This window comes from Nannobrachium achirus (assembly GCF_963921795.1).
Source record: "Nannobrachium achirus genome assembly, chromosome: 9".
Lineage (NCBI taxonomy): Eukaryota > Metazoa > Chordata > Actinopteri > Myctophiformes > Myctophidae > Nannobrachium > Nannobrachium achirus.
Window position 1 is genome coordinate 34,456,502 of NC_137818.1, and position 27,256 is coordinate 34,483,757.

At 43.5% G+C, this 27,256-nt stretch overlaps 1 protein-coding gene across 1 annotated transcript in view; it reads right to left on the reverse strand.

Moving 5' to 3' along the window:
• LOC308290789 (uncharacterized protein) overlaps positions 1–26,435 on the reverse strand; it is a gene marked incomplete at both ends in the record, with an annotated part of 38,723 nt that extends 12,288 nt beyond the window's left edge. Inside the window, one exon of the mRNA XM_080732698.1 lies at positions 26,352–26,435. Coding sequence (XP_080588824.1) covers positions 26,352–26,435 — 84 coding nt within the window. The remainder of the gene's footprint in view (positions 1–26,351) is intronic.
• Positions 26,436–27,256: the final 821 nt, after the last annotated feature.

Sequence of the window (27,256 nt, forward strand, 5' to 3'; positions counted from 1 at the left end):
TATGAAAATGTTTTGGGACCCTATGCAGTAGAGAAGATTAATGTTTAGAAATTCAAAATTATTCAACATTTTTCATACTTTTTTCCCCAACAAATTTCAAAAATAGTACAGGCTGCGAGCTTGTTCATTTTGAGAACCACTGTTCTAAACCACTGTTCTAAATCTTTTTATTTTTATCGTTTTATGTATGTTAAACATGTAGCTAAAATCTAAAAGGGCAACGTTCAACAACGCTCTGCCTTTCACATGAGATGTTAACCGTGTACAAATGCAAGGTGATGAGTGGAGAATTCTAATATTTCATGTTCAGTAATGTCTGCTAAACAGGTTTCTCCACTGACTCTACACTCTTAAAATCCCTATACTGCCACTGACTATGTAAAATCACAACAGTGCACTTAATTGATTAATCATTATAGGATGTAACTTTGCTCTGTGTTTACAAAACACACACACACACACACACACACACACACACACACACACACACACACACACACACACACACACACACACACACACACACACACACACAGTATATATATAGTTTGTTTTACCAATTGTTTTGTTGTGTACACAGGGCTTACATATTACATAATTATGCCTTTAACTAGAAATTAAATATGGTAAGGATACATTTGTGTAAATGTAGGGTGCCAGCATACTGTATGTGTGTGTGTGTGTGTGTGTGTGTGTGTGTGTGTGTGTGTGTGTGTGTGTGTCTGTGTGCGCGCGCGTGCGCGCACATGCATTCATTTACATCCATTCCCATTTGCATGAAGTGCTATTGTCTGATAAGAACAATCCCACAAATATTTTTACACCAACCACATGAGCGCAGCGACCGTATTCTGTGCATGTCATACAGAGACATACTGTAATACTATACTGTGTGTGTGTGTGTGTGTGTGTGTGTGTGTGTGTGTGTGTGTGTGTGTGTGTGTGTGTGTGTGTGTGTGTGTGTGCGCACATATTTGTCTACGTATGTGTGTGCTTCATAAAGACAGCATTCTCCAGATGGTCAGCCTGGCGGTCACACCAGGGAAAATCACTGGTGCTATTGGCTCAGCTGCCATGCTTTTTTCAGCTAATAAATACACACATGCACACACACACACACACACACACACACACACACACACACACACACACACACACACACACACACACACACACACACACACACACACACACACAGATCTCAAGCTTGTGAGCTTGTAAAATGACCTGGACGAGAGATGCCTGAAGAACGTCTATTGACCGAAACGTTGCTTAAATAAGTGCGGACGGTGTGCAGGTCCTTTTATTTCATTCTATACGTCTGATCCCTGCCTACACATCCGTCTCTGAGCTGATCAGGTGCGCATAAGACTTAGTTTTCTTCCCCATTTAAAATGACGTGCTCAAAATAGCGAGGTTTTAACGTGATTAATGAATGTATGGTTGCAGAAAGAAAACAAGTGTCTAAAGAGCACCGAAGTCTGACGTAATATGAAGCATCAACTGACGGCGAGAAAACGCTAATGTGACTATCATATAAACCAGGGGTTTTCAAAGTGGGTGACGGGGCACCCTGGGGTGTCGTGACGGCAGTCCAGGGGTGCCGCAAGATAATTTGATAATATTTGTATATATATATATATATATATATATTTAGTATAATTTTAAACTTGAAGTTATTTTCAGTCAGTTCAAACCAAAATGGCTATTATCTGGCTATTATCTGGCTATCTGGCCTCCCAACATAATCGCTAAAATATGCTATAAATATAAGGTGCTAGGAGTGAAAATTAGGATCCGAGGGGTGCCTCGGATGAAAAAAATATTTATAGGGGTGCCCCGAGCCGAAAGAGTTTGGGAACCCCTGATATAAACGATACAGAGCCACCTCCACGACAATATTGCTGAGACAATTTTTTTACTCTAAATTGTATTTGTTACCAATTTTTTCACCCGGTGTCAATTGTCTAATGTAATCCTGGGCGCTACACTCCCTCTGCCAACCTGGGGAGAGCAACGGACTGACCTCATGCTTCATGAGGAGTCCAAGCTGCTTCTTTTCACCTGACAGAGGGAGTTTCCCCGGTTGGACGTAGCGCATGGAAGGAACACTTTATGCCAAACAGTTCCTTTCCCCTCCATCAGGCGAACCCAGGACCTTCTAGCTGTGAGGCAACAGCGCTATCGACTGCGCCACCGTGCCCCCCGGACCACAATTCTTATGTGAGACGATTCTAAAATGACCCAATGTTATTCTCCATAGAGAAAAACCTTCGCGACACAGGGGATGAACGAGTGACATTGGTACTCTATAAGTGACTGATCTAAGAAAATCAGATTCATTTGCAAAAAAACATTCAGAGGTGTAGGAAATATAAATAAACCAGGTTTGTTCCCCTGGGGAACATAGAACCTGCATGGGGTAGGGCATTAACGAAAAAGTCGACAAGTCGACTCAGCCGACTTCATTACAAAAGTCGACTCCCACGTACCAGACAAAGTCTAAGTTGGAAAAAATACTTTCTATTGTGAAAATAGCAGATCTACATGCTGAGCATGTAGATCGGCTATTTTCACAATTTCTGCCTCTATATATTTGACAATTTGGACAATGTTTAATTTGTCATTTTAGAGGTATTAAAAAAGTCATTAAATTGGCACTTTAGAAATGTGAAGATACCCTCTTATACACTTAAAGTTTATGTTGGTTTATTTACAGTTGAGTGAGTTAATCATCTGGGGACCCCCCAAAATAATTGGGGGGTCGTGTGTGATGTGATGACGTCATCAAACGATAAAGTCGACTTCAACTCAACTTTTTACTGAGTCGAGTCGAATTGCAAAAATCACAAGTCGTTCGTTAATGCCCTAGAACATACGGTATAGGGATGACCCCCGATTGCCAACCCCAATTGAACCCCACTGTGCTCATTCTATTTGATAATCCATCTCTGTCAGGACAGTGCAAAGTCAATTCATAAGCAGTAGCAACATGCATGTCATCCCATGATAACAGTTAAGACCACATTGTTTTGGTTGGTTGTTTTTCATTGGCACCATGCCAGCTCGCCTGTGCTGTGGGCATAACTGCAACACACGACACACACACACACACACACACACACACACACACACACACACACACACACACACACGCACACGCACGCACACACACGCACACACACACACACACACACCCATACGACACACACATGCATGTGCAGGCTCATTCTTATTCAAATATTGGTCTTCATTCATCGTCATGCGTTCATAAATGATTGTCATACACATAATTGATTTTTTTTTTTTTTTACATTTTCTGAACCGAACAGCCCGACCCGTTCACCTCTTGTTTGTTCTCCTTTAATCATTACGGAAAATGTAAATGACACTACTCAAGACGGCAGCGCTGTATAAATAGACTTGATAAACACGTTTGGGAAAACCCTCGGTCCGGAGAGAGAAATGAAGTGGCGGTTAGGATTCCAATAATTCAGCGTGCACCTGTAGACGTAGCGCGCTGAGAGGTGATAAGGCCATGGACACATATAGGATTGGTCCTGCGCACACAGACATAGGGGATGGGGCGGAATCTGATCCCTGTTGTTTAACCATGTCGTGCAGTTACGTACCATTATCTGATTGATCTTCTCAATAACTGCTGCAGTGTTCATTTCGTGGACTAAAACTACGATGAGAAAAGATCGTTGACTATTTTTTTTTTCACATGTGGGGAAAGCACTGGGAGCTAAGTATATCTGGACGGAGCTAAATATAAACTCTGGGTAAAGTACCGACTGCCCGAGGTTCTGCAAACGCAAGCTTTTGAAAAAGATAAGGAAGGAAGGAAAGAAGAGATTTTGGAATGTCTTCGAGGCTGATATATCACGGGTTAATTTGCGGTCTACAAATACAGGAAGAGTTTGAACACATCAAAGAAAAATACTTCAACAATGTAGCATCTGCGGTTGACGTATTAATAGTGACATCCTCTGTGTTCATTAAACACAAACGCAAACACACACACACACACACACACACACACACACACACACACACACACACACACACACACACACACACACACACACACACACACACAGAGAGAGACACACACACGATGCATTACTGGATTCAACTGCTATTTTGCCCTACAGTATACGGCAACGGAGAACCAATATCACGCTGACTGGCCTGAACAACTCTGACCAGCACACACACACACAAACGCACCACACACACACTCACACACACTTTCATCTTTGAACTGGTCATGTGTGTAAGTGTCCAGGTGTAGTGAGTTTACAGTTAGAGGCGAGCCCTCAGGATTACTGAACACTCTCCATACGCAAATCACCTGCACACACGCAGGCTTGTGGGGAAACCCCCTCGCACCCTGGCACAAAGGGGTGTGTGTGTGTGTGTGTGTGTGTGTGTGTGTGTGTGTGTGTGTGCGCGCGCACACGCGTGTGTGTGAGTGTGAGTGAGTGTAAACCAGTGTGTCCAGGGACAAAGCCGCCCCCCCCACCCCCGGCCCAGTGGCTACAATGTTTGGATTGGGGTTTGCGCTCAATTTTCATAATAGCCACTCAAGGGCATGTTTATGATGGTGGAAAAAGTGCATGGTGAATGATTCACAATAGCCATTACATTGGACCAGGGATTCTCAGTTATCTACTTGCGCGTCAGTGACGCATCATACAGCCGATCTACTTGTAGATCTGCAATTTTTTCGGCACGTGCCACTAACTTGCAACCAATTAGGATAAGTGACCCTTTGTGCACTATGCACTATGTGGCTGAACCTGACACACACTGATACCTTATACCTTCTGCACCTTAATGTCTATATCATGAGCAGTATAAACCAGCACTATCCTCATGCAAATTATGTCTAAAATGTACACTATATGAAATGTAGAAATGTAGATAACTTTTTTTTTTTCTTTTTTTTTTACCCTCTGCGATGTGTCTATTAACACTTTGACCGCCACGGAGGTCATATGACGTCGCGCTTTTACACCCCCCGCGCTGCCACCGGCGTCATATGACGCCGGAATGTCTTTTTTTTAATTAACACAAGATTAGGAGCATATGTATCACTGACGCTTGGATTCAGCCGTCCTGGGCCCTGGAATGACTAAAATCACCATGGTTACCATTGTGTGGCCAATCAGCTTGTGTTACCTTGTGTTACCATGGTGATTTGGTACATGACCGTCCTCCCCAGGCCTGGGATTGCTGGATGGACGGCAACTTTGGCAAGAAGCAGCAGCCATATGTGTTTGGGGGGGGGTTTAGTTTAGTGCTTTACTATACTACTGAGGACTACTTCTACAGCCGTTATGTGATCTGAAAAGTTTTACTGGATCGTCATGGTTCATCGACCAGGCCACCAGGGACCACCGAGCCGCGGCGTCGCAGCGAAAAGAAGCAGCAGCCATGTGTTTGGGGGGGGGGGTTTAGTTTAGTGCTTTACTATACTACTGAGGACTACTTCTACAGCCGTTACATGTGATCTGAAAAGTTTTACTGGATCGTCATGGTTCATCGACCAGGCCACCAGGGACCACCGAGCCGCGGCGTCGCAGCGAAAAGAACTGCTATATAAAGTAAGTGGTTGTTGCTAGATTGATTGATTGATACATACAGTGGTGTATTGGCGTGTTTGGGGGGTCGCGACGTCGCTCCGAGAGCAAGCATGAGATGAGAGATGATTATGCTCATCTCGGATCACAACAGGTGGTCCGCGACCACCGATCGAGCAGGGCGTTTAGCTCAGCGGCGTCAGTTCAGAAAAAGCTAAGTTATGGCAACTTGACTGGTGTCTTTCACGCGCGCAAGACACCAGTCATGTTACATACCTTTACAACAGGCACGATTACAGTACATTTTATTATATTCCCCCTGTAGCCAAGGTATGGCAGCTGCCATAGCTTGCCATACCCAATTGACGCCTCTTTAGCTTAGCTTGGTGAGAAAGGAGGACAGATGCTCCATTTAGTGCAAAACAAACACATCCCAGCAAAACAACCACTATAAGTCACTCGCAAACGTCGCAGTCTGACCAATCCAGCGAGATGGATTGGTCAGACCTTGTACCAGTTCACTGGTACAAGGTCTACTAAAAGGAGATCATGAGATCCATGAAAAGACTAGGCTTATTTCCATAGTAAACCATTGCAGTATCTCATATAACATTGAATGACAGACGGATAGAACACAGTACTATGCAGTAGATATAGTCAGGAAAAAAGGGGGAAATAAAAAACAGTATAAAAAACATACAAAGAAGGGATTGATTGATTGATTGAAGACTTTATTAGAAGTTTGCATAGGAAAAGGTACAGTTTCACGACGGTACAGTTCACTGGTACAAGGTCTACTAAAAGGAGAGCCATGAAAATACTAAGCTCATAGTGCCTTGCTGGGCTATGAGCTTGTAGATCGGCTATTAGGCATCATATGTAAATGGCAGATCTACAAGCTCATAGCGCGGTGCCGGGCTATGAGCTTGTAGATCTGCTATTTTGGAAATATATGTACCTGTGTATATAAAATGTATAGCAAATAATTATATATACCTTATGGTAATTATGTTTTTTTTTTTTTTCATAATTACTCTTACTTGCAGTTGCCTGGTCTGGATTCTAACATGGTGAAGTTTGTCACAGTTGGCTTGACTTTGTCAATACAAACATTTCCATATGAATGTACATCAATTTTTATTTAATTTTATGTATTATGACTTTGAATTGCTCAGGGTAGTTTGACCGTTTTAGTTTGAAGTGACTAAAATGATGATTGCAATGGAACACATCTACAACTATACTGAAGTGAAACAGCAATGTAAAGTTTTTTTTTGTTATCTTTATCAGAGTTTTTATCTTTATTTTTGAGATGTCTGATGTCTAACTGAAGGCTTGAATAAAAAATCCCAGGTCAAAACACAGTGGATTCTACTCTGTCTCTCCTTCATCCTGGGAAGATGAAAAAAGAGCCTCTGTCAGTCTCCTGGCTTCTTCCACTTTCCTGCCTTATAACTAGACCACGGTACAACTTTTTTTAACTTTTTTTTTTACATTATTATGGCCTGCACCCTGTTCTTCATTTAGAGGTACTGTGTGTTCTTGTACCATTTACCAATTTGTTTCTAGGGCTTCTGAAAGTTTTTTTCCTTTGACCTCAATTATCTCAGAAAGTAAATTTCTGATGCTCCTTTTTCATCTGTACAGCTTTCGCTCTCCCTCAGGTTTCTCCACAGCAGAACACCACAGCAGGACGAAATTTTTATGGTGAAAGCTAAGGTTCCGACTCTATATTCTCTGAAATTTTTGTCAATTTTCGTACATCCTACCATTTTCAATTTATTCCGTCAAAAATGAATGGCCGTCTATGGTGGCAAGGGTTTTACCCTTAAAACCCTTAACATTGTGGCAGTCAAAGTGTTAACACTTTTGCCTCCTCTCATTTTGAAGGGATGAATTTTCCAAGCTGCTGCGTCGTTTCCCCCCTTAGGCCATCACTCTTATTTTGAAGGGCCGGGGCCGCTGATTGTGGCCACTTTACTTTTTTTCAACTTTGCCCCCATCTAGTCCCGGACTAGTGTGTTTACGAGAGGGTGTCATGGCGGCCACCATGCGAGTGCATTTTTAGCCTGAAACCTGCCAGCCTTGGGATCAAAATGTTTTTTTTCGAGTAAATGAAGTCTCTTTATTGCTAGATCAATGGATTTCTATGGAGGAGCTTCACTTCACGTGTACGCCAACGTGCGTTGTAAACAAATCGCGGACATTAGCAATCACCACTGGACAGCCTAGACGTACAGTAAGTCATAACAGTTTTACTGTATTTACAGGGAGTTTGACGGTGATGACTGTGAGATCTTGATTAAAAATCGATTAATCGCCCAGCCCTACTGCTGGCACATGACCACACAAGAGAAATAGTAAAAGCACGGCGTGTATAATATGGAGATAGGAGGCCACTACCCCGACAGCAACGATATAATCCGCAAGTAACACAACACCCGACTATGCAAATGTGGACAGTATAGTGATGCCAGAGGAATTAATGATCTGTTAATCACTGTGTGTGTGTTGTGTTTGGTCACACACCTGTGTGGGCGGGGCAGGGCTGGTTGCCAGGTGAGCTGACTCAGGGAACGGTCTGCTAGACACCCAGACAGGGGCAGGTGGTCCAGGTTGGACATCAACACTGCGACAGTGGGGAGACGTCAGATTACGTATGAAAAAGTCCCCTATAGTCCGTGCGCGCACACACACACACGCACGCACGCACGCACGCACGCACGCACGCACGCACGCACGCACACACACACACACACACACACACACACACAGGTTTGTTTTACTCTACTTGGGAAGATATCAATCTTTTAGGAAAGCGATTTTATGAATGCCATATTTTTTTTGTACAAAACAACAGTGTGACGCATTGTTTGCTTGTAAATCCGCAATTTTCCGGTATAGCGCAACACCAGTGTGCAACTAAAGACCAATGCAACAAACCCATTTTAGAGACCGTGCAGCGGTCTGAACTGACTGACCAGTTGCAGACAGGTGCCATTTAAGCAATATTACACGAGAGGCACAGCAGATGTTTACATTTGATTAGACCTGTGTGGTAGCCTAATGCTCATTATTCGCACAGGTAGTTGGTCGGAACTACCTGTTGTATAATAGGGGATAATGGTTGCAAGGAGTTGAAGTGGCTACCCATCTTAACAAAACCTTTACCACCACAGCCCGTAAACTGGTCGAAAGACTGGTTGCCCCATCTGGGCGGTATGGTGTAAAATTTGTTAAAGAATTCTACAAAAAACTGGGCGTCAGAAAAAACAGTTTTAAACTTGCCACAGTGACAACTGATGAAGTGTTTAAAAAACTGAGTGCCCTACCTCAACACAAGGCCACTGGCCTTGATAAAATTCCAGCTAGATTTCTCAGAGATTCAGCCGCCACCATTGCTCCAATCATTACCCACATAATTAACCTTTCCATTGAACAGGGTCATGTCCCCCAGGACTTCAAACTAGCAAAAGTAACCCCCCTGCATAAAAAAGGTAGCAAACTAGACCCTGGAAACTACCGCCCTGTTTCCATTCTTAGCTCCATATCCAAAGTCATGGAGAAAATAGTCTACGAACAGATTGCAAAATATCTTGATGAGAATAATCTGATTTACGAGTTCCAATCTGGATTCAGAAAATCTCATTCCACTGACACATGCCTTCTCTATTTGACTGACCAAATCAAACGCGAAGCGGATGACGGCAAATATAGCGGCATGGTCATGATGGACCTCCAGAAGGCATTTGACACCGTAAATCATTCTATTCTGATTGAGAAACTAAAAGCCATCGGTCTTGACAGCGCAGCAGTGAGTTGGATGCAATCTTACCTGGTGGGGAGGGAACAGGTGGTGGAGATTAACGGTACCCTGTCCCCCCCCTCCCAGTAAGCTGTGGTGTTCCTCAAGGTAGCATACTGGGGCCTCTGTTGTTCCTAATATACGTGAACGACATGGCATCTGCTTGCGACTGCAATCTGTTCCTGTTCACGGATGACTCGGCTCTCCTAGTCTCGGGCAAGGACCACTTGCAGGTTGAAAAGACACTTAACTCTGAACTAAGTAAGATCTGCACATGGCTTAACGATAACAAATTATCAATTCACTTGGGAAAAACTGAGTCCATCCTCTTTGGAACAAATCATAACCTCAAAAAAGTTGATAACTTCACAATCAAAGTGGGCGACAAGGTCATAACACGAAAAAACGAAATCTCTTACTTAGGATGTATCCTTGAAGCTAATCTTTCCAGCGAAAAGATGACTTCTAAAGTAATAAATAAAATCAACCAACGAACTCGCTTCCTACAGAGGATCGCCCCAATGGTCAATTTCAACACACTGAAGACCATAGCTGGTGCAATAATCCAGCCCCTATTTGACTACGGAGTTCACGTATGGTATTGTGACGCCCCACAAGCCCTTAAAACTAAACTCCAAACAGCCCAAAATAAACTAATTAGGGTCCTGCTTAACCTTCCCTATCAGACTCACCTCACCGCTACTCACCAGTTAAGAGTGGGGTGGCTCAGAGTAGATGACAGAGTACAGGCAACTTGCAATGGGCCTGGTGTACAAGATACACTACACCACTATGATACCCAAGTACCTGTCAAAATACTTTATAAACATTAAGGATGTCCATAATTACAACACCAGAGGCAGCGCCACAGATCACTTCCAACCCAGAGTCAAAACCAACAAAGGGTCAAACTCGTTTTTCTGCTATACCACCAAAATGTGGAAAGCCTTACCGAAGGCCATAAAGGAGTGTGGATCACTAGCATCCTTTAAAATTGCCCTGAAAAACCACTTACAGGCAGCAGCCGTTCGCAACTGGTAAAAAAATGAACCTAGCCCAACCCTACCCTCCCCTGCCCCTTCTTTGTATATACTGTTGTTTGTTTAGACTTACTGTTTTCTTTTTTGTTTTTCTTTACATATCTACTGCATAGTACTGTGTTCTATTTGTCTGTCATTCAATGTTATATGAGATACTTCAATGGTTTCCAGTGGAAATAAGCTTAGTCTTTTAATGGATCTCCTTTTAGTAGACCTTGTACCAGTGAACTGTACCGTCATGAAACTGTACCTTTTCCTATGCAAACTTCTAATAAAGTCTTCAATCAATCAATCAATGCATTGGAGTGGACTGGCCTTAAACTCAAGTCAGGCATAACAATCTCTAATCCTGAAATCTAACCTCTAAATGTCTAATCCTAACACTAACCCCAACCTGAATCTTCTCCCAAACCTATCTCTAAAATCATAATAAATGAATAATGATCTTGTTAAGATGAGGAAAATGGTCCTCACAACGTCTATTTCTCAGATTCTACTAAACTTGTGGGGTACATTTGGTCCAGGCCCGGCGGCGCGGGTTGGGGGGGGGCATCTGGGGCCCAGCCCCATCACGCGGACCCGCCAGGACCCAACAGTAAAACTGGCAAATACTCGAAAACAAAAGCGTAACACAGTTTGCATAGCGATCGCAGCCTTAGGCTCACGGACGGCCCCATTAGCCATTGAGTCCTGGCGCCGGGGCTGATTTGATCCTCACAAGTATTGTAATAGCCTACAAACACTCGTCTCCCTTCTCTTCCATTGATACATGTAGACCCTGGTGTTGCCGGGAAGGACTCCAATTGGTTGACAATGTGTGATAGGTTGAAGTCAAAAAATAGAAATAGCACAAAGTACATGCAGTACTGGGGGTCCCCAGCAAAAAGTGTTAATATAGCATAAAAATCTTTTTAACCATTTTATCCATTTGTTTGTTGACTATCGAGAAACGGTAGATCTGTATGCTCACAGCAGCGCATCACTTTGTGCTGTGCTGCGAGAAAAATCATTTTAAATACTGTGGCATTACAAGGGGTGGTAGATGTTCTGCACTGCCTCACACTACCCTGCTTTATACCTCTCATGACATTGCAATACATTTAAATATTCTCTTCTGGGGGTTAGCCTGGCAAAAAAAAAAAAGAAAAAAAAAAATTGGTTAGGTATCTGCGGCCAAATACATATCAATTTGGGGGTCTTTGACATGAAAAGGTTTGAGAAGCAGTGGTCTATAGATCCCATTATCATCCCATTTGGAGTGAATGTGTGAGTGCTGGAGATAAGGAGGCAGATTGGGAACTGGCGAGGTCCAGCATTCCCACGGAACACTGCTCCTGTCCTTCTGTCTGCCGCAATCCCTGGGTGTCAATAAACCCTCATAAACACACACGTACACGCACACGCACACGCACACACACACACACACACACACACACACACACACACACACACACACACACACACACACACAGGCCTTATCAGACCATAGCATACAGTATAAAACCTGAGTGGAATACGGCACATAAATCATCTGTTTTCACAATGAGATAATAAGGGACGTGATCAAATAGAGAGAGAGAGAGAGAGAGAGAGAAGATAATGACAGAGAATTGAACGTGAGCTTGCTTTTGTTCCAACTCCATCCAAGGGAAAAAGAGAGGGGGGGAATGGAGAGAGAGCAAGGAGAAACAAAAGGGGATAGGAGAAAAAAAAGCTGAAAAAGAAACTGTCAAAGAAATGTCAAAGAAAAGAAAATCAAAGTATGGATCGTAGGTTCTATGCCTATTTATGGAACCCTCGCATCACTGTCGCATCATAATATAGGTCAGTTTTCAGGCCGCGACCCCCAAAATAATCATATTTTAACAGGGGACCCCCCCCAACCTGACGAGCACTAAGAGTTAAGCATTACATTTTTTATAACACGATTCTATTGTGAAAATAGGTGATTTACATGCTCAAAACGCCTCTAGAACCGTGTTACAAAATGTAATTTCTCAACTCTTAGTGCTTGTCAGGGTGGGGGTCCCCAGTTAAAATATGATTATTTTGGGGGTCGCGGCCTGAAAAGTTTGAGAACCACTGCAGTAGTGCACATCAACAAAATGCACTCCAAACGTACAAAGCTTGGCTGGAGTACATTGTGTCCTGGTGGTTGGGGGCCTAAAACACCTCCACACAACCACAGCTGGGGCCACGCAGGGAGTGGTGGAGCAAAACAATAGAGCTCTCTTCTATCAGCCGCCCACAAGTGAAAGAGTCACCTCATTAGCAGCACGCACACGCACGCGCACACGCACACGCACGCGCACGCGCACGCACACACACACACACACACACACACACACACACACACACACACACACACACACACACACACACACACACACACACACACACACCATGCTTAGCTTTGTGAGATGTATTGATGCAAATCTTACACACGCACGCACACACACGCGCACCCCCCCCCCCACACACACACACTATATCATTGCTATCTCCATGTTTTAACTTTTCGTGTATTTGTTTTTTAAAAGTTTGTAATTAAAATGTTTTTTATTGTATTTTCCTTAATACAAAATGTGGTCATGGTAGTGCAGCACAACAACAACAGTCAGTCCAAGATAATACAGAATAAACTAGAAGCAGTGCTCTTCCGAGCACAGGTCTCCACCAGGCCACACAAATCGGCCTGTTATAGCGCCATCATGAGGCTGATTTAAAAAATGTGGGGCAGAGGTTCTGAATTAGCATCCAGGGAGTGTGTGTGCTCAGTTTGGCAGCGATCGGGCCAACGGCGCCGGAGATTAGCTGGTAACAACCAGGCCACACAAATCGGCCTGTTATAGCGCCACCATGAGGCTGATTTGAAAAATGTGGGGCAGAGGTTCTAGATTGGCATCCAGGGAGTGTGTGTGCTCAGTTTGGCAGCGATCGGGCCAACGGTGACTGAGATTAGCTGCTCACAAACTGCGAGGACGCACGGACGCACGCACGGACGGAAAACATACTCTCCCTCAGCCTTCGGCTGGTGGAGACAATAAATAAATAAATAAAAGTAGAAACCTCTTCACATATAGTGAGTCATATACGTTCCCATATCTCTTTCATTTTTCCCATACCATTCACTCTTCCCAGCATGTACTCATGCAATGTAATTTTGATAATTTCCTCATTCCACTCTTTGAACCCAAAGCTTGTCAACCTATGGAAGTCCCTGTGTTCCCTGTGTTTTGCTGCACACACACACACACACACACACACACACACACACACACACACACACACACACACACACACACACACACACACACACACACACACACACACACACACACACACACACACACACAGTTTTATCAAGTTCAGAGTCAACACATCGATCCAGCCGGGGATTTTAGAGCACTTCCATAGGTAGACATTAAGCTTTATGGAGATGATGATATCCTTTAGCCAGAAGCACTTGGCACCTGCCCACAGAGCCAACTGGTGTGCTGACCATGGTATTACTGGGCTTAACTGACCAGTAACTGGCCTGACCTGAACCCCACAGAGAATCTGTGTTGTGTTGTCAAGAGGATGATGAGAGACACCAGACTCAACCACACCGATGAGATTAAGGCCTCTATCAAAGCAAACACCTCAGCAGTACCACAGGCTGACCACTTTCATGAGACGCCCCATTGATGAAGAAATTTGTTCCAAAACTATTCCAGACCAAGTACTGAGTGCATAAATTAACACAACCTTTCAGAAGTTTGACATTTTATATTATAAATCCTTCTTTTGAGTGGTCGTGTGTAATATTCTAATATTTTGAGATGTGAATTTTTTGGTTTTCATGAGTTGTATGCCATAAAAATCTAAATTAATTCACTGCATGCACAATTAATTTAGAATATATGAAAGTTAAAAAAGATTGATGTGTATACACGGACGCGCACGCACGCACGCACGCACGCACGCACGCACGCACGCACGCACGCACGCACGCACGCACGCACGCACACACACACACACACACACACACACACACACACACACACACACACACACACACACACACACACACACACACACACACACACAGCATATATAGAGGTGGACATTACTTTACATGTCCTGTACTTCAAGAAAGAAAAAAAAGAACCTGTCTGTGCTCAAATGATTCAGTGTAATTATTATTTAGTCATAAGCTCTTGTTAATACTTTTCATAGGTTCATTATTTATAAAACCCAAAGACCGATTTAACCACCTTGACCTTCACTGTAAAATAAAAGGTTGCAAGTCTACAACCTCACAATGAACCCTAACAACTCACATAACAACAACTAAAACAAAAAAGAAAAAGGTTTAGAGAGAGAGAGAGAGAGAGAGAGAGAGACACACAGAAAAAGAGAGAGAGAGAGAGAGAGAGAGAGAGAGAGAGACAGAGAGAGAGAGAGAGAGAGAGAGAGAGAGCGAGAGAGAGAGGGAGAGGATGTTTGGTTAGCTGCCATATATTTTCCAAAGGAAAATACAGCAGCAAACCAAAGTGGCACCATGCATGCACTGGACTGTCACCGTGAGCGGGATGGAACTGAGCCACCAACGGTTAGCTACGGATGGTTTGGTAAAACTTTACGGCTGAGGAGACACTGGACTTGGAGGGAGCAACAATTCACAGAGCTGAAAACAGTGACCTTTGATGGTTCACAGAAAGGCTGCACAATGGGCGAGGCAGGCAGCCAGCAGCACCTGATTTCAGCCAACCCCCTCCCCACACTGTTGGGGAATCCCCCAACTACTATTTTATTCGCCAGGGCAGTTCCTTGTTTACTATAATATTGTATAACCTCATGTCCAAAACAGGATTTCAGGATTAAAATTCAAAAATAGCTAAAGTAGCAGACCTACAAGATCAAAACGTATTGCTTTGCACCACTTTTCGAGCTTGCAGATCTTATCGTATCTTTTGATACTGTTGTGTGATGCCGTAGTGTGATCAAGTAGTAGGGTATTTATTTACGAAAAAACACAACAAGTTAGAATATGGAATATGGAGGTTTCTACCCGACAGCAACAATATATATATATTTAAAGTGAACATTTTTAACTAAAATCTTTGCTTCTGGAGGTCCCTGTCACTAAATATTGATGGGGGCTCCCAGGCAAATATATATAGAAGTAGCACGGCGATAGCTAACGACATGTTGTGTATTAGCGTGACACACATGCTCACTCACAGACCTCAATCACTCAATCATTTTGGGGGTTGTGGAGTGTCGCTGTCTAGATGCCCAGGTGAACGTTTCCACCATAGTTTAGCCAGAGCTCTGAGGGAAGGGTTCAGCACCAAGGCCGACCTATAGGTCTGTTCTTAATCAGCTTGATGTGATGACACCTGCACTCTAACTTACAGAAGCTGAACTCCACTTGCTGTCTTCCTGAACTCTCCCCCACAGTGGAGACATTGTCCACGCCATTCATTCAGTCCGTTCACTGTCCTCATTGTGACACTCTGACCAACTGAGGAAGTGCTTAAGGAGAAGTGATATACAGTAACATGTTGTATTTATTCACCATTCACAAACACAACGACCTCTATACTGTTTAGGCATTATGTGATTAACATTATGTGATTCAGACATAAAACCAATCTTGTGTTTTCTTTTTGTTTGTAAGCCAAATAGGACACTCTTACGCTTAATTGAACGCTACAAGAAGTTATGTTTGATTATCTCCCCCCACCCTGCCGTCGAAAAGAACCCCGGCGCCCACCAATAAATTGTGACTTGAACAGCCTTTGCATCCACCCTGTAGACAATATGCCTTCCGGTTGGTTCCAAGATTTCTAGCGGAAGTGCTGCGTTTAACGGAAGTTGCGTTAGGGGAAAACCGGGGAAGCTCACTTCCGGGGAAGCTCACACGGCGGAAGTTGACCGCTTTCTGCCTTATATTGTCACCAGGCTTTTCCCTTCGCAGATGAGTAAAGCATGGCTACGCGAGGCTACTTTGCATCTGTCTTGGTCCGATCAGTCAAATTATGGTGGAGAATACGGGTAAAGACTGATCGCCGTCAACCGCAGACATGCACAAGCCCTCAATGCTCTGCCAAAGTCAGACTGTACTACAAAATGCAGGAGCTGTTTAAGAAAGTTGTCAGACAATACAACTCCACAAGCCCCTGGTGATGTGCTAATCCAAGTACCCTAAGAACGGTAGAATGGTACTGCACATTATGAGGCTTTAAGAGGCATGCATGACTTTCACACTTGTAAAATTGCCATGAAGGGGGCTATGCATTCCATCGGCAAATTGGTCTATACCTTATGGAGACCAGGCCCACTACCAGTCCCACATGCAGTCTATAATGCTAAGATGACCATCACCACAGAGAGGACTGGAGGCGACCGAGTATTTCCCGGTGAATCTGTGCGCAACGGTGGGGGCTTGGGAGTGTGGGGGACACGAACCACTGACTATTGCTGATGATGGAGAGGTTATATAGTTTAGCTTTTATGTATTATGTTATGTAATGTAGACTAATCTTGCCGATTTAGTTAGAGACTCGTCGCCAATTGCAAGATATTTAAAAGTTATTTGGGGCCATGATGATATCCTTTTCTTCCCACAACTAGACTAAGGATTTATATTGTCTGTGTTATTGTTTACAGCCACAATTATTCACGTGTGGCAAGATCGCGGTTCACTAGTTTTTAGTAGGCTATAGTGTAGGCTTAGAAGCCTTAATGATTTCCTTTATCCTCATCTAATCTTGCGCTAATGCACGCAACTGTTTTTTCCATGTTTTAAGGCTGTGTATGCTTTTCAGAAGTTAATTTAATGTTTTCCATTAAATGATTTCCTTTCTCGTCATCTTCCTCTAATGCACGCAACTGTTTTCGCCAGGTTTTCAGGTCTTATTTTAGTTGTTTCTCATAAGCTCGCGACCCTCCTTGCCCATCGGCCCCCACCTTTGCGCACAGATTCACCGGGAAATACTCGGTCGCGGACTGGATACCCAGTTGACCTCCAACCACCAGCGAACATTGACCCTAGTCCTGGTGCTAAAATGTCCTCCAACGGAGGGACGGCTGTGGACAGATGGCTCTGATCGTTACTCCTGGCTGTGTCTCTGTCCACTGCCACATGCCGACGAGCTCATCGAACGACTGGGGCGACTGGGGCCCTCTTTGTCAGCACCCTGGATCTGACATAGGGCTACTGGCAGGCCCCTTGGCAGAGAGAGCCAAGCCAAAGATCCCTTTTGCGACCCTCAGCAGGCTTTTCCAGTACACTGTCCTTCCCTGCGGTGTCCATGGCTCCCCTCGCCCCACCAACGACATGTGCTGCCCACCTGGACAACATTATGATGTACAGTTCCACCTGGAGCAGTGTTCATGTCATCGAATAATGTTCGTCGATCACTGACAAGCTATAATGACTATGTCTGATACTAAATGTATTGATAGTTTCATCAACAAATAAAAACTAGACTAAAATGTTAGGGAGGGACTAGTGGAGAAGACATCCAGTAGAACTAAAAAGACAAGTAGGCAAATTTTATGTTTGGTTGCGCTGGGGTTTTGCACTCTGAAAATAGCAGATCTACATCTCACAACTTGTCGCAGATTTCAGCATGCAACTAAGTGTTAAAATGAAGACTGCGGCGAACGCAAGGAAGTGTCGCCTGGGGCTGAACGAGACCGACTATCTTGCCTACACCATAGGACGGCGGTGTCTGAAGCCACCAACTCCAGAACTGGCAATGCCCAGCTACAAACAAACAGGTGAAATCGTTTCTGGGTCTATCGTACTCTCAGAAATTCATTGCAAGCTTTGCTACTGTTGCAGCACCTCTCTATGACCGGACCCGAAACCGCCTACCCCACCATGTTAGTGAGCTTGTAGATCTGATATTCTTACTAGTTTGGGTCCCCCAAGCTAAACAGCTTGCATGGGAACCACTGGGTTCAGGCTACTGTGTGTTTGCAGTATGAAGGCCATTCATGTACCGTTTACACTTGACTGAAGACATTGGAGACATTGTCCTCGCCATTCATTCAGTCCCCTCACTGTTCTCATTGTGACACTCTGACCAACTGAGGAAGTGCTTAAGGAGAAGTGATATAACACGTCGTATTTAGTCACCATTCACAAACACAATGACGGGCCGGCAGCTCCTCTATACTGTTTAGGCTAACGTTATGGGAAGTGGAAAGGGTTTTCCCCCCCTGTTGCATGCAGACAAGTTGTTGAGACACCATCAAAATCTATGTTAGACGAGCCTAAATATGCCGACGCTGTGGTTCTTCGGACCCCCACAGCCGTACTCTCCTAAAGGTGCAGAAATCACACTGAAAAAAAAAAAGAGTAAAAAACATAACGTCATAGCTGGATGTAATTTCCATTGAATTCAACAGATAAAATGTCTGGTAATCGTTATGATATGCCATTCCTGCGGTGCTACGCTTTCCTCTTTTCATAAGCGTGTGAATTTTATGTGTGTTAAACTATTGCACTGAACCTGTCTGTCTAGTACAGTATGTGTGTCACTTTCCACTGTCACTCAATACACTGTATCATCATGAACACAACACAAGACCATTGAGTCCTTGGTGCATTCTTTTTCCATCTACACCAAATCACTTTGTCAACAAATAGCAGATCTACAAGCTCACAATGCAGTCATATTAGACTCGTTGTGAGTGTGTAGATCTGCTCTTTTTGACGAATGTCCCCCCCCTCCCAGAACAGGGATGCTGGGGTTCAAGTGGTTAAATGTATAAAGTCATTTTCAATCTGTCCTAATGGAAACGGATATTCTCTCAAAAACCTTCCTTGTGACATACTGTATCTTAGGGGGAAAGTTTTACATAGTTACGTACCGTAATATGAATCTAAAGTACCGGTTACAACATAATTCAGGGGTGCCCTGAGCCAAAGAGGTTTGAAACCACTGCTAGAACTAAATCTTTGTCATATTCGTGGTCTATATGTCATATTTGTGGCCAAAGGTCGATTATTGATGAACACATTGTAATACATAACTATTCATCATAGAAAACTGAGGCTGATTGCATTTGAAAGCTTGTCTTAATCCATTTCATTTCTCTGCACCCATTTTCCTAGATGATGTAAGCTACGTAAATTCAATTGAAGTTTGAATTTCGGCATATACATAATATTTTACCTTCATACAAATAAACACTTCCAGACATAAATATATATATATATATATATATATATATTAGGGGTGCAACGATACACAAAATTCACGGTTCGATTTGGTTCGATATTTTGTCACGGTTCGATCTTTTTTCGATACAAAAAATAAACAGAAATGTCCTTGATTTATAAATGTATTTTTATAATTACGTATTTTTTTGTTTTAACTTTGAACAATACGGTACCCAACCTCTAGAGTAGTGGTTCTCTAAGTGGGCTCTGCGGACCCCTAGGGATCCTTGAGGGGGTTCCAGGGGAATGTGGATGTGGAGTGGTATTGTATTGTATTGTTCGGTACAGGGTCATGCGGTTCGGTACACCCTCGTATTGAACGGTTCGATATCGATACATGTATTGTTGCACCCCTAATATATATATATATATATATATATATATATATATATATATATATATATATATATATACACATACTGTTAGACTGTTATTTTATAACTAAAATAGCAGATCTACCAGCTCACAATGCATCGCATCGCAACACATTGTGAGATTGGTTATTTTCAAATGGCCTAATTGTATAATGGGCTGAAGTGGTTTATGTTTATGTATGTTTTGTAATAATAATCAAAAACTAGTAACTAAGGTTTTCAAATTGTAGATGAGTACAAGTAGCCTATAATGTTTGTCTCTGAGATGTACTGTAGTGGAGTAGAAGTAAAAGTACTGAAAATTGGAAATGAAGTTACACCACAACTGATTAGGTGCAATCAAAATGTGCTCACTGCTAGTTCCAGCAGAGATGTGCAGACTGATTTATTGGACTGCAGTCCAAATAAATAACATTTCTTAGATAAAGGAAAGTGATTATTATAAAGTTATTACAGGCATTATCTCGCTGATAAAACTGATAAAAAAAGGATCAATACTGGACATTTTCCTCCTACTCAAAGCAAAACAATACAGACATATTACTGTAAATGCTTATCGCTGTTGTTTTGGGAGGGGATGTTTGTTCCTTGATCAAACAAAAAGGGAAAAAGAAAGCACCTCATTTCTCTTTTCTCGAGAACTGCAAATAACTTCCACATAATCTGTGGCCAACCCCGAACGCTGGCCGTGAGAGTTTATGATTGAATGTATTTTGCTGAGGGCCGGACGCCCATTTCAATACTTTGTGCCAGGGACCTCAAGAAGCAAAGATTTGAGTTAAAATGTGGCAAAAATTCTCAAGATTTAGCAAAAATAGCAGATCTACAAGCTCAAATGACTGCACAAAGTGACACGCTATATGAGCTTGTATATCTGCTATTTCTGAATATCCAAAATAGGTTAAAATGATTGTGATGTTATATGGTCTCCACTTTGAGAACCACCGTGATAAGCGACACACTTTGTTCCTTATTTTTGGGAATCAGTGACACATCTTACAGGTTCAAACAACTCTCATAAATATATAATACGGTTTGTAAAACAGCTCTCATAAATATATAATACGGTTTGTAAACACAACTTTCAAGACTTATAGTAAACTTGTCCAAACGTCTTTGCAAAAAAATAGCCGATCTACAAGCTCACAACGCATCGCAATTGCAATGCGTTGCAGCTGTAGTGGCTGAATTGTTTCAAGGAATACAAGAACACTCGCTCCAGGTCAAATCCGGTGAGAGTGTAAACTATACCTAAACCTAAAGTAACCTCAGTTGCTGTGGTTCTTTAATAGCTCTGGGTTTTATAATAAGGAGAAGGAGGGCTGGTGCCATCATATGGCCATATCTTCACATAGCATTTCCACCACCTTTTATGATGTTTCGTGTTTTGGCCAGAAGATGGGGCTATTTCGCCAGATTCATAAGCATCCATCCAATGTGTGGCCGCAGTAAACAGCAGTTCACTTCAGACTGTCATCATGTTTATGATTTAATAAGATTGCAGTAATCAAAGCTTTCAGTGATGACAAGTTTCCTACTTCCCGGGCGCCAACATTTTGTTCTGGCCGTAATCTTTAAAAGACACCCCTGGAACCAGCAATAATAAAAAGCACCCGTTCCTCTCTCTCTCTCTCTCTCTCTCTCTCTTCGTGTGTTGAGTCTCTCTCACAATCCTATCTATACGGTTCTGCTTGGCTGGGAGTGTATGGAGACAGTCCCAACACTCTCAGTCACTGTTAACATTCCACATCAGTCTCCCTCCAACACTAAACATGGCTGATACAATCATGCACAAAACTGGGCCCGACTACAGAGACAAATGCAAAAAAACATTCATCACTCACACACACACACACACACACACACACACACACACACACACACACACACACACACACACACACACACACACACACACACACACACACATGCACGCAAACATCAGGGCACGCATGCACATGCAGCACACACACACACACACACACACACACACACACACACACACACGCGCACACACACACACACACACACACACACACACACACACACACGCACATAAACACTGCTGTAGGCACAAACTCATGCATAGATGTAGAGAAAAGAAAGAAAGAAAGAAAGAAAGAAAGAAAGAAAGAAAGAAAGAAAGAAAGAAGGCATGATTTGAAACTCTGACACGCTATTCCTTCTATTCTCCCACAGTAATTACAACTTCTTTCTCTCTGGGCCAATCAACTTTTTATAGGCTTTATTTACAGCTGCCTATAATCTTCTATATTTCTTCAAACATAAAGGCATGCACGGACACACACACACACACACACACACACACACACACACACACACACACACACACACACACACACACACACACATAGAGATTGCCAGTAGTGCCAGTGGCGTTGCTTAGAATAGCATCAAACGGAGCACATGCTTCTCCCTCTGTGGCAGTGCGTACAGGTGCAGACCTGCCTGTGCATTAGTCTGCATATTTCGCCATATTAACCCTCGTATATCACACTGTCTCTGCAAAGACAACAAGCCCAGCGCGGGGATCAACACACTGAAAGGCAGCCTCTTCTTTGTACAGTCGCACACTTGGTCAAACAAGAATCGGGCAAAGTATAGGCTAGCCCACATACTGTTACAGTATAGGCTATGTCAGTGGTTCCCAAACTGGGGAATCCAAATTATTTTTTGGGGCCCCCCACATGTTTTCTCAGTAAACCAACATACAGTAGGCTATAAGTGTGTGCAGGATATCGGCACGTTTCTAGAGTTACAATTGAATGACTTTCAAGGTCTTTTCCAGAACAAATTGACCAGATTGTCAAATATTACGCAAGAAAGAGGCAAACATTGGGCAAATATAGTCGATATGCAGTTAAATTGTTTAACATCTGCATTACTTACAAGAAAGAAAGAAGTACAAGAAGTCTACACAATTGGAGAATCTAGAAGAATTGTTATTTTGCTCAACTTTTATCTCTCCTAACACATCAATAGAGCATGGAATTGTGGACAAAATCTTTAACGATAACGGTTAAGGTTTCGGGTTAAATCTTTCGGGCTAAATCCGTGGCTCAAATGCCGAATAGATAATGGACCTTGATATGAAAAAAGTTGAAAACCACTGAAGTAGAGCGTCAATTAATAATTCAGGAAAAAACAAAAAGTTAAAACGTGGAGATAAGTTTCTGCTATAAGGTTGGCCTCCCGGCCTCCTTCCTACCCTTGCATCCTCATCCCCCACCCTTTTATTCATTCACTCCTCTCCTTTGTGCTGTTTGAGACAGACAGACAGACAGACAGACAGACAGACAGACAGACAGACAGACAGACAGGCAGACAGACAGGGAAAGAGAGGGAAGTGGGGAAGGGAAGGACAGGAGTGTGGGGGTCTTTTGTTGGCTTCAGGTGGTTTCACATGAAAAGAGGGAGAGGAGAGGAGAGGAGAGGAGAGGAGAGGAGAGGAGAGGAGAGGAGAAAACAGACCTATACAAGCTGTCTCCGTCGACGTGCCAAGCAGCGCCGTCTCTCCCTCTTCCGCCGGGGCCGGGGCGGACACACCTGAAACGTGCCTTCAATCGCTAGTACTCCCATTATACACCCAAAACATGCTGCAAGTAAAGGCTGCACACACACACACACACACACACACACACACACACACACACACACACACACACACACACACACACACACACACGCGCGCGCACCCTTACACACACACACACCAATCTCCTGTTGGTCTGTTTGCATCAGGCGGAAGGGGTTGGGGGTGGGATTGTGGGTGCTGCTGCAAAATATAGAACTAACATTAGTAGCACTTTTTAAGTTCAAATGTATCAGGATCATAATCCAACGTTATTGAAGCGGTGAAAGCCGCTTCCAAGGAGTGGCTTTGTCTGTCCCGTACAGTCAGTCCCATAGGCTTCCAAGGAGTCCTGTGTCCGTGTCATGTCCCGTGCATGCAGTATTGAGGATTGGTCAAGCTTCACATGACAATTTAGCCCTCCAGACAAAATCATTCATTCATTAGGATATAAAAATATAGAACTAAAACACATAGAAAGTATAGATCCAGAACACAGAATGTATAGGTCTAGAACACAGATTTCATAGCTTTAGAACACAGCGCTTCCCAAACGTTTAAGACCCAAAAGAGAAATTTGTGGTGGGGAAGGGGGGACTATCTATTTTTTAAATTATTTAAATCTTTTAAAAATTATAATAATTTTAAAAGAAACCAAAAAGGGGGGGACTGTTACTCACGAGGAGTAGTGACCCACAAAAGTCGACCCGTCGACCCATTTGTCCGCTGCTTGGGAAACAGTGCCCCTCCATTATTAAAGCAGTGTTACTGAGCTCCAGTCCCGGGGACCCCCGCTACTGTTGGTTTCCTCTTCCACCGCAAAGTTAATTCCTTACACCTGGAGTCCCAGATGTTAATTAGTCCCTGATTAGACGGTGAAAATGTGGACCAGAGGTTCTCTGAGGCCAAGCCGGGGCCGGGAGTTGGCTTGGGAAAGAATGACGTCTGCTATAGAAGGAATTTGTCTCTAGCTGTGGTTGGTGTATATGAGGTGGTGGTTTCTCACAAAGTGGATTTCAGGGACACTGACTATAGGTTGCTTTATGGGGGTCTAAATTGACCCTTAAAGGACAACTTTGCTTTTTTACAACAAGGGTTCATATTTTAGATTGTAGAGAAAAGAAAAGATGAGTGTTAAAATGTTTTCATTTACTTCTTTCTATAGTTTTAGCGATTTCAGTGGTTGGGGGCATGCATGCAAGTGGTAAAATGTCTTTATAGACACAATAAGCCGGCGATTTCTTTATTATTATTTACAGTAGCTCCCATAAGTTACATCTGCCCATGAAGGATTGTGGTACATCTTGGGAATGGGCTTATTGTGTCTAAAAAGACATATTTAGCCACCTGCATGCATGCCCCTAACCACTGAAATCAAAGAATTAAAATCGCTAAAACGATAGAAAGCAGTAAATGAAAACAATTTTAACACAATGTTTTTTCTTTTCTCTAATTACAATCTAAAATATGAACTCTTGTTGTAAAAAAAAAAAAGTTGTCCTTTTAAGTTACAAGTCTGTAACTTTGACAGTCTCCAAATGGAACCAAATGGACCCGTGCATTTGTACACAGTCAAAGTTAAGGGAGAACCACTAGGCATAAGGCAGTGGTTCCCAAACTGTGGGTTCGGCAGTGCGAGGCGCTGTGAGTTTGTAGTTTGGCTATTTTCACAATATTTATCTGAGGAACCGAGTCACATTAAATGTAATGCCTTCAATTCCAAGAGCTTGTTAGGGTGAGTGGGTCACCCGTTCAAATATGATTATTTTGGGGTGTCGTGGCGTGAAAAGTGTGGAAACCCTTGGTATAAGCCTTAACCACATAAAAGCCCTATTTTAGACTTTGGTTATTCCAAAAAAGCTGATCCACACAACCCGTTGAGAGCTTGCAGATCTATCCACTATTTTCAGCAGATGTTCTCCCCTTATCTGTGTGTGTGTGTGTGTGTGTGTGTGTGTGTGTGTGTGTGTGTGGTGTGTGTGTGTGTGTGTGTGTGTACGTGCGTGCGTGCGTGCGTGCGTGTGTGTGTGTGCCGCCTGCCACGCTGGCTGCAGTGGAGCACCTGCTCATGCAGGCTACAAAGCTTCAGGGCCTGGATTCCTGCAGAGGTGCTAGCACACACGCACACACACGCACGCACGCACGCACGCACGCACGCACGCACGCACGCACATGCACATACAGTATGCCTGTATGTACATTGTATACACATATATTATGGACATGCAGACTTCATGTCTATGAATATACAAGTCTCTGTCTCTTGTTTCTCTGATTAACACATGCGCGCACGCACACACACACACACACACACACACACACACACACACACACACACACACACACACACACACACACACACACACACACACACACACACACACACACACACACACACACACACACACAGCACTATCAAACGCTCTAGAATAGATCAAAGCAGCCGCTACCACTCCTTCCCTCTCTCCCTCTCTCTCTCTCTCTCTCTCTCTCTCTCTCTCTCTCCTCCCTCTCCATCTCTATCCCCCCCCCCTCTCTCTCTCCGGGCTGTAAACCCTATCCAAAGCAAACGGCAGAGCCTTGAAGACACAAAGACAAGCAGCTACCTGACACCTGACACTGACTTGAGAGAGAGAGAGAGAGAGAGAGAGAGAGAGAGAGAGAGAGAGAGAGAGAGAGAGAGAGAGAGAGAGAGAGAGAGAGCACTACTCCACCGTGGTGTATACCTGGGAATGGAGAGCGAGCGAGGAGCACGGACCCCCGGCTACCTGAGCTCCTTTAGCACAGCGAGGGGACAGGGTGGGAGTCATGGGCCATTCAGCACTGAGTGCCAGAGAGAGAGAGAGAGAGAGAGAGAGAGAGAGAGAGAGAGAGAGAGAGAGAGAGAGAGAGAGAGAGAGAGAGAGAGAGAGAGAAAGAACACAGAATAGCCACACAGTCTCCAGTACACACATAGGGATGGGGACGATATGAAAATGTCATATCACGATTATTGTGACAAAAGAAATCGCGATTTACATTATTATCGCGATAATCTAAATCCATTATCCTGGGGCGGAACATTTGCCAAAAAAGACGTTTGATAGAGAGTGAAAAAAGGACTGTATCAAGTACGTATATTACAGTATAAGTACCTTTTACCAATTATAGAGGGTTTAAGTGGTACCGGATATGCAGCTCATCAAATAAAAGGTGAATTGATCCCAGAGCATGACGGAGGACGATATCACGAATTAAATCTCCACTATACGATTATCGTGAGTGTTTTTCATCACAATAAACAATAATATCGCTTATGGTCCCATCTCCAGTATACACCCACCCACCCACCCCACCCTAACCCGCTTTTTCTCCACGTCTGGGCCAGGACCCTTACAACAGCGGTTTTCAAACTCAAGTCGAGGACCCCCACCAAATTGATAAGTATTTGGCCCGAGGACCCCCATCTGAAAATGTTTTGTGCCAGGGACCCCCAGAAGAGAAGATTGATTTTGATTAAAAAAAAATAGCCCCCTCCCCCCAAGGACCCCTTGGAGTCCTCAAACCCCACTTTGAGAACCCCTGGTCTAGGGTTCCCTCCCAGACTCACACAGCTTCTCCATCTCTTCAGCAAGTTTGGTTTCTCTCTCTC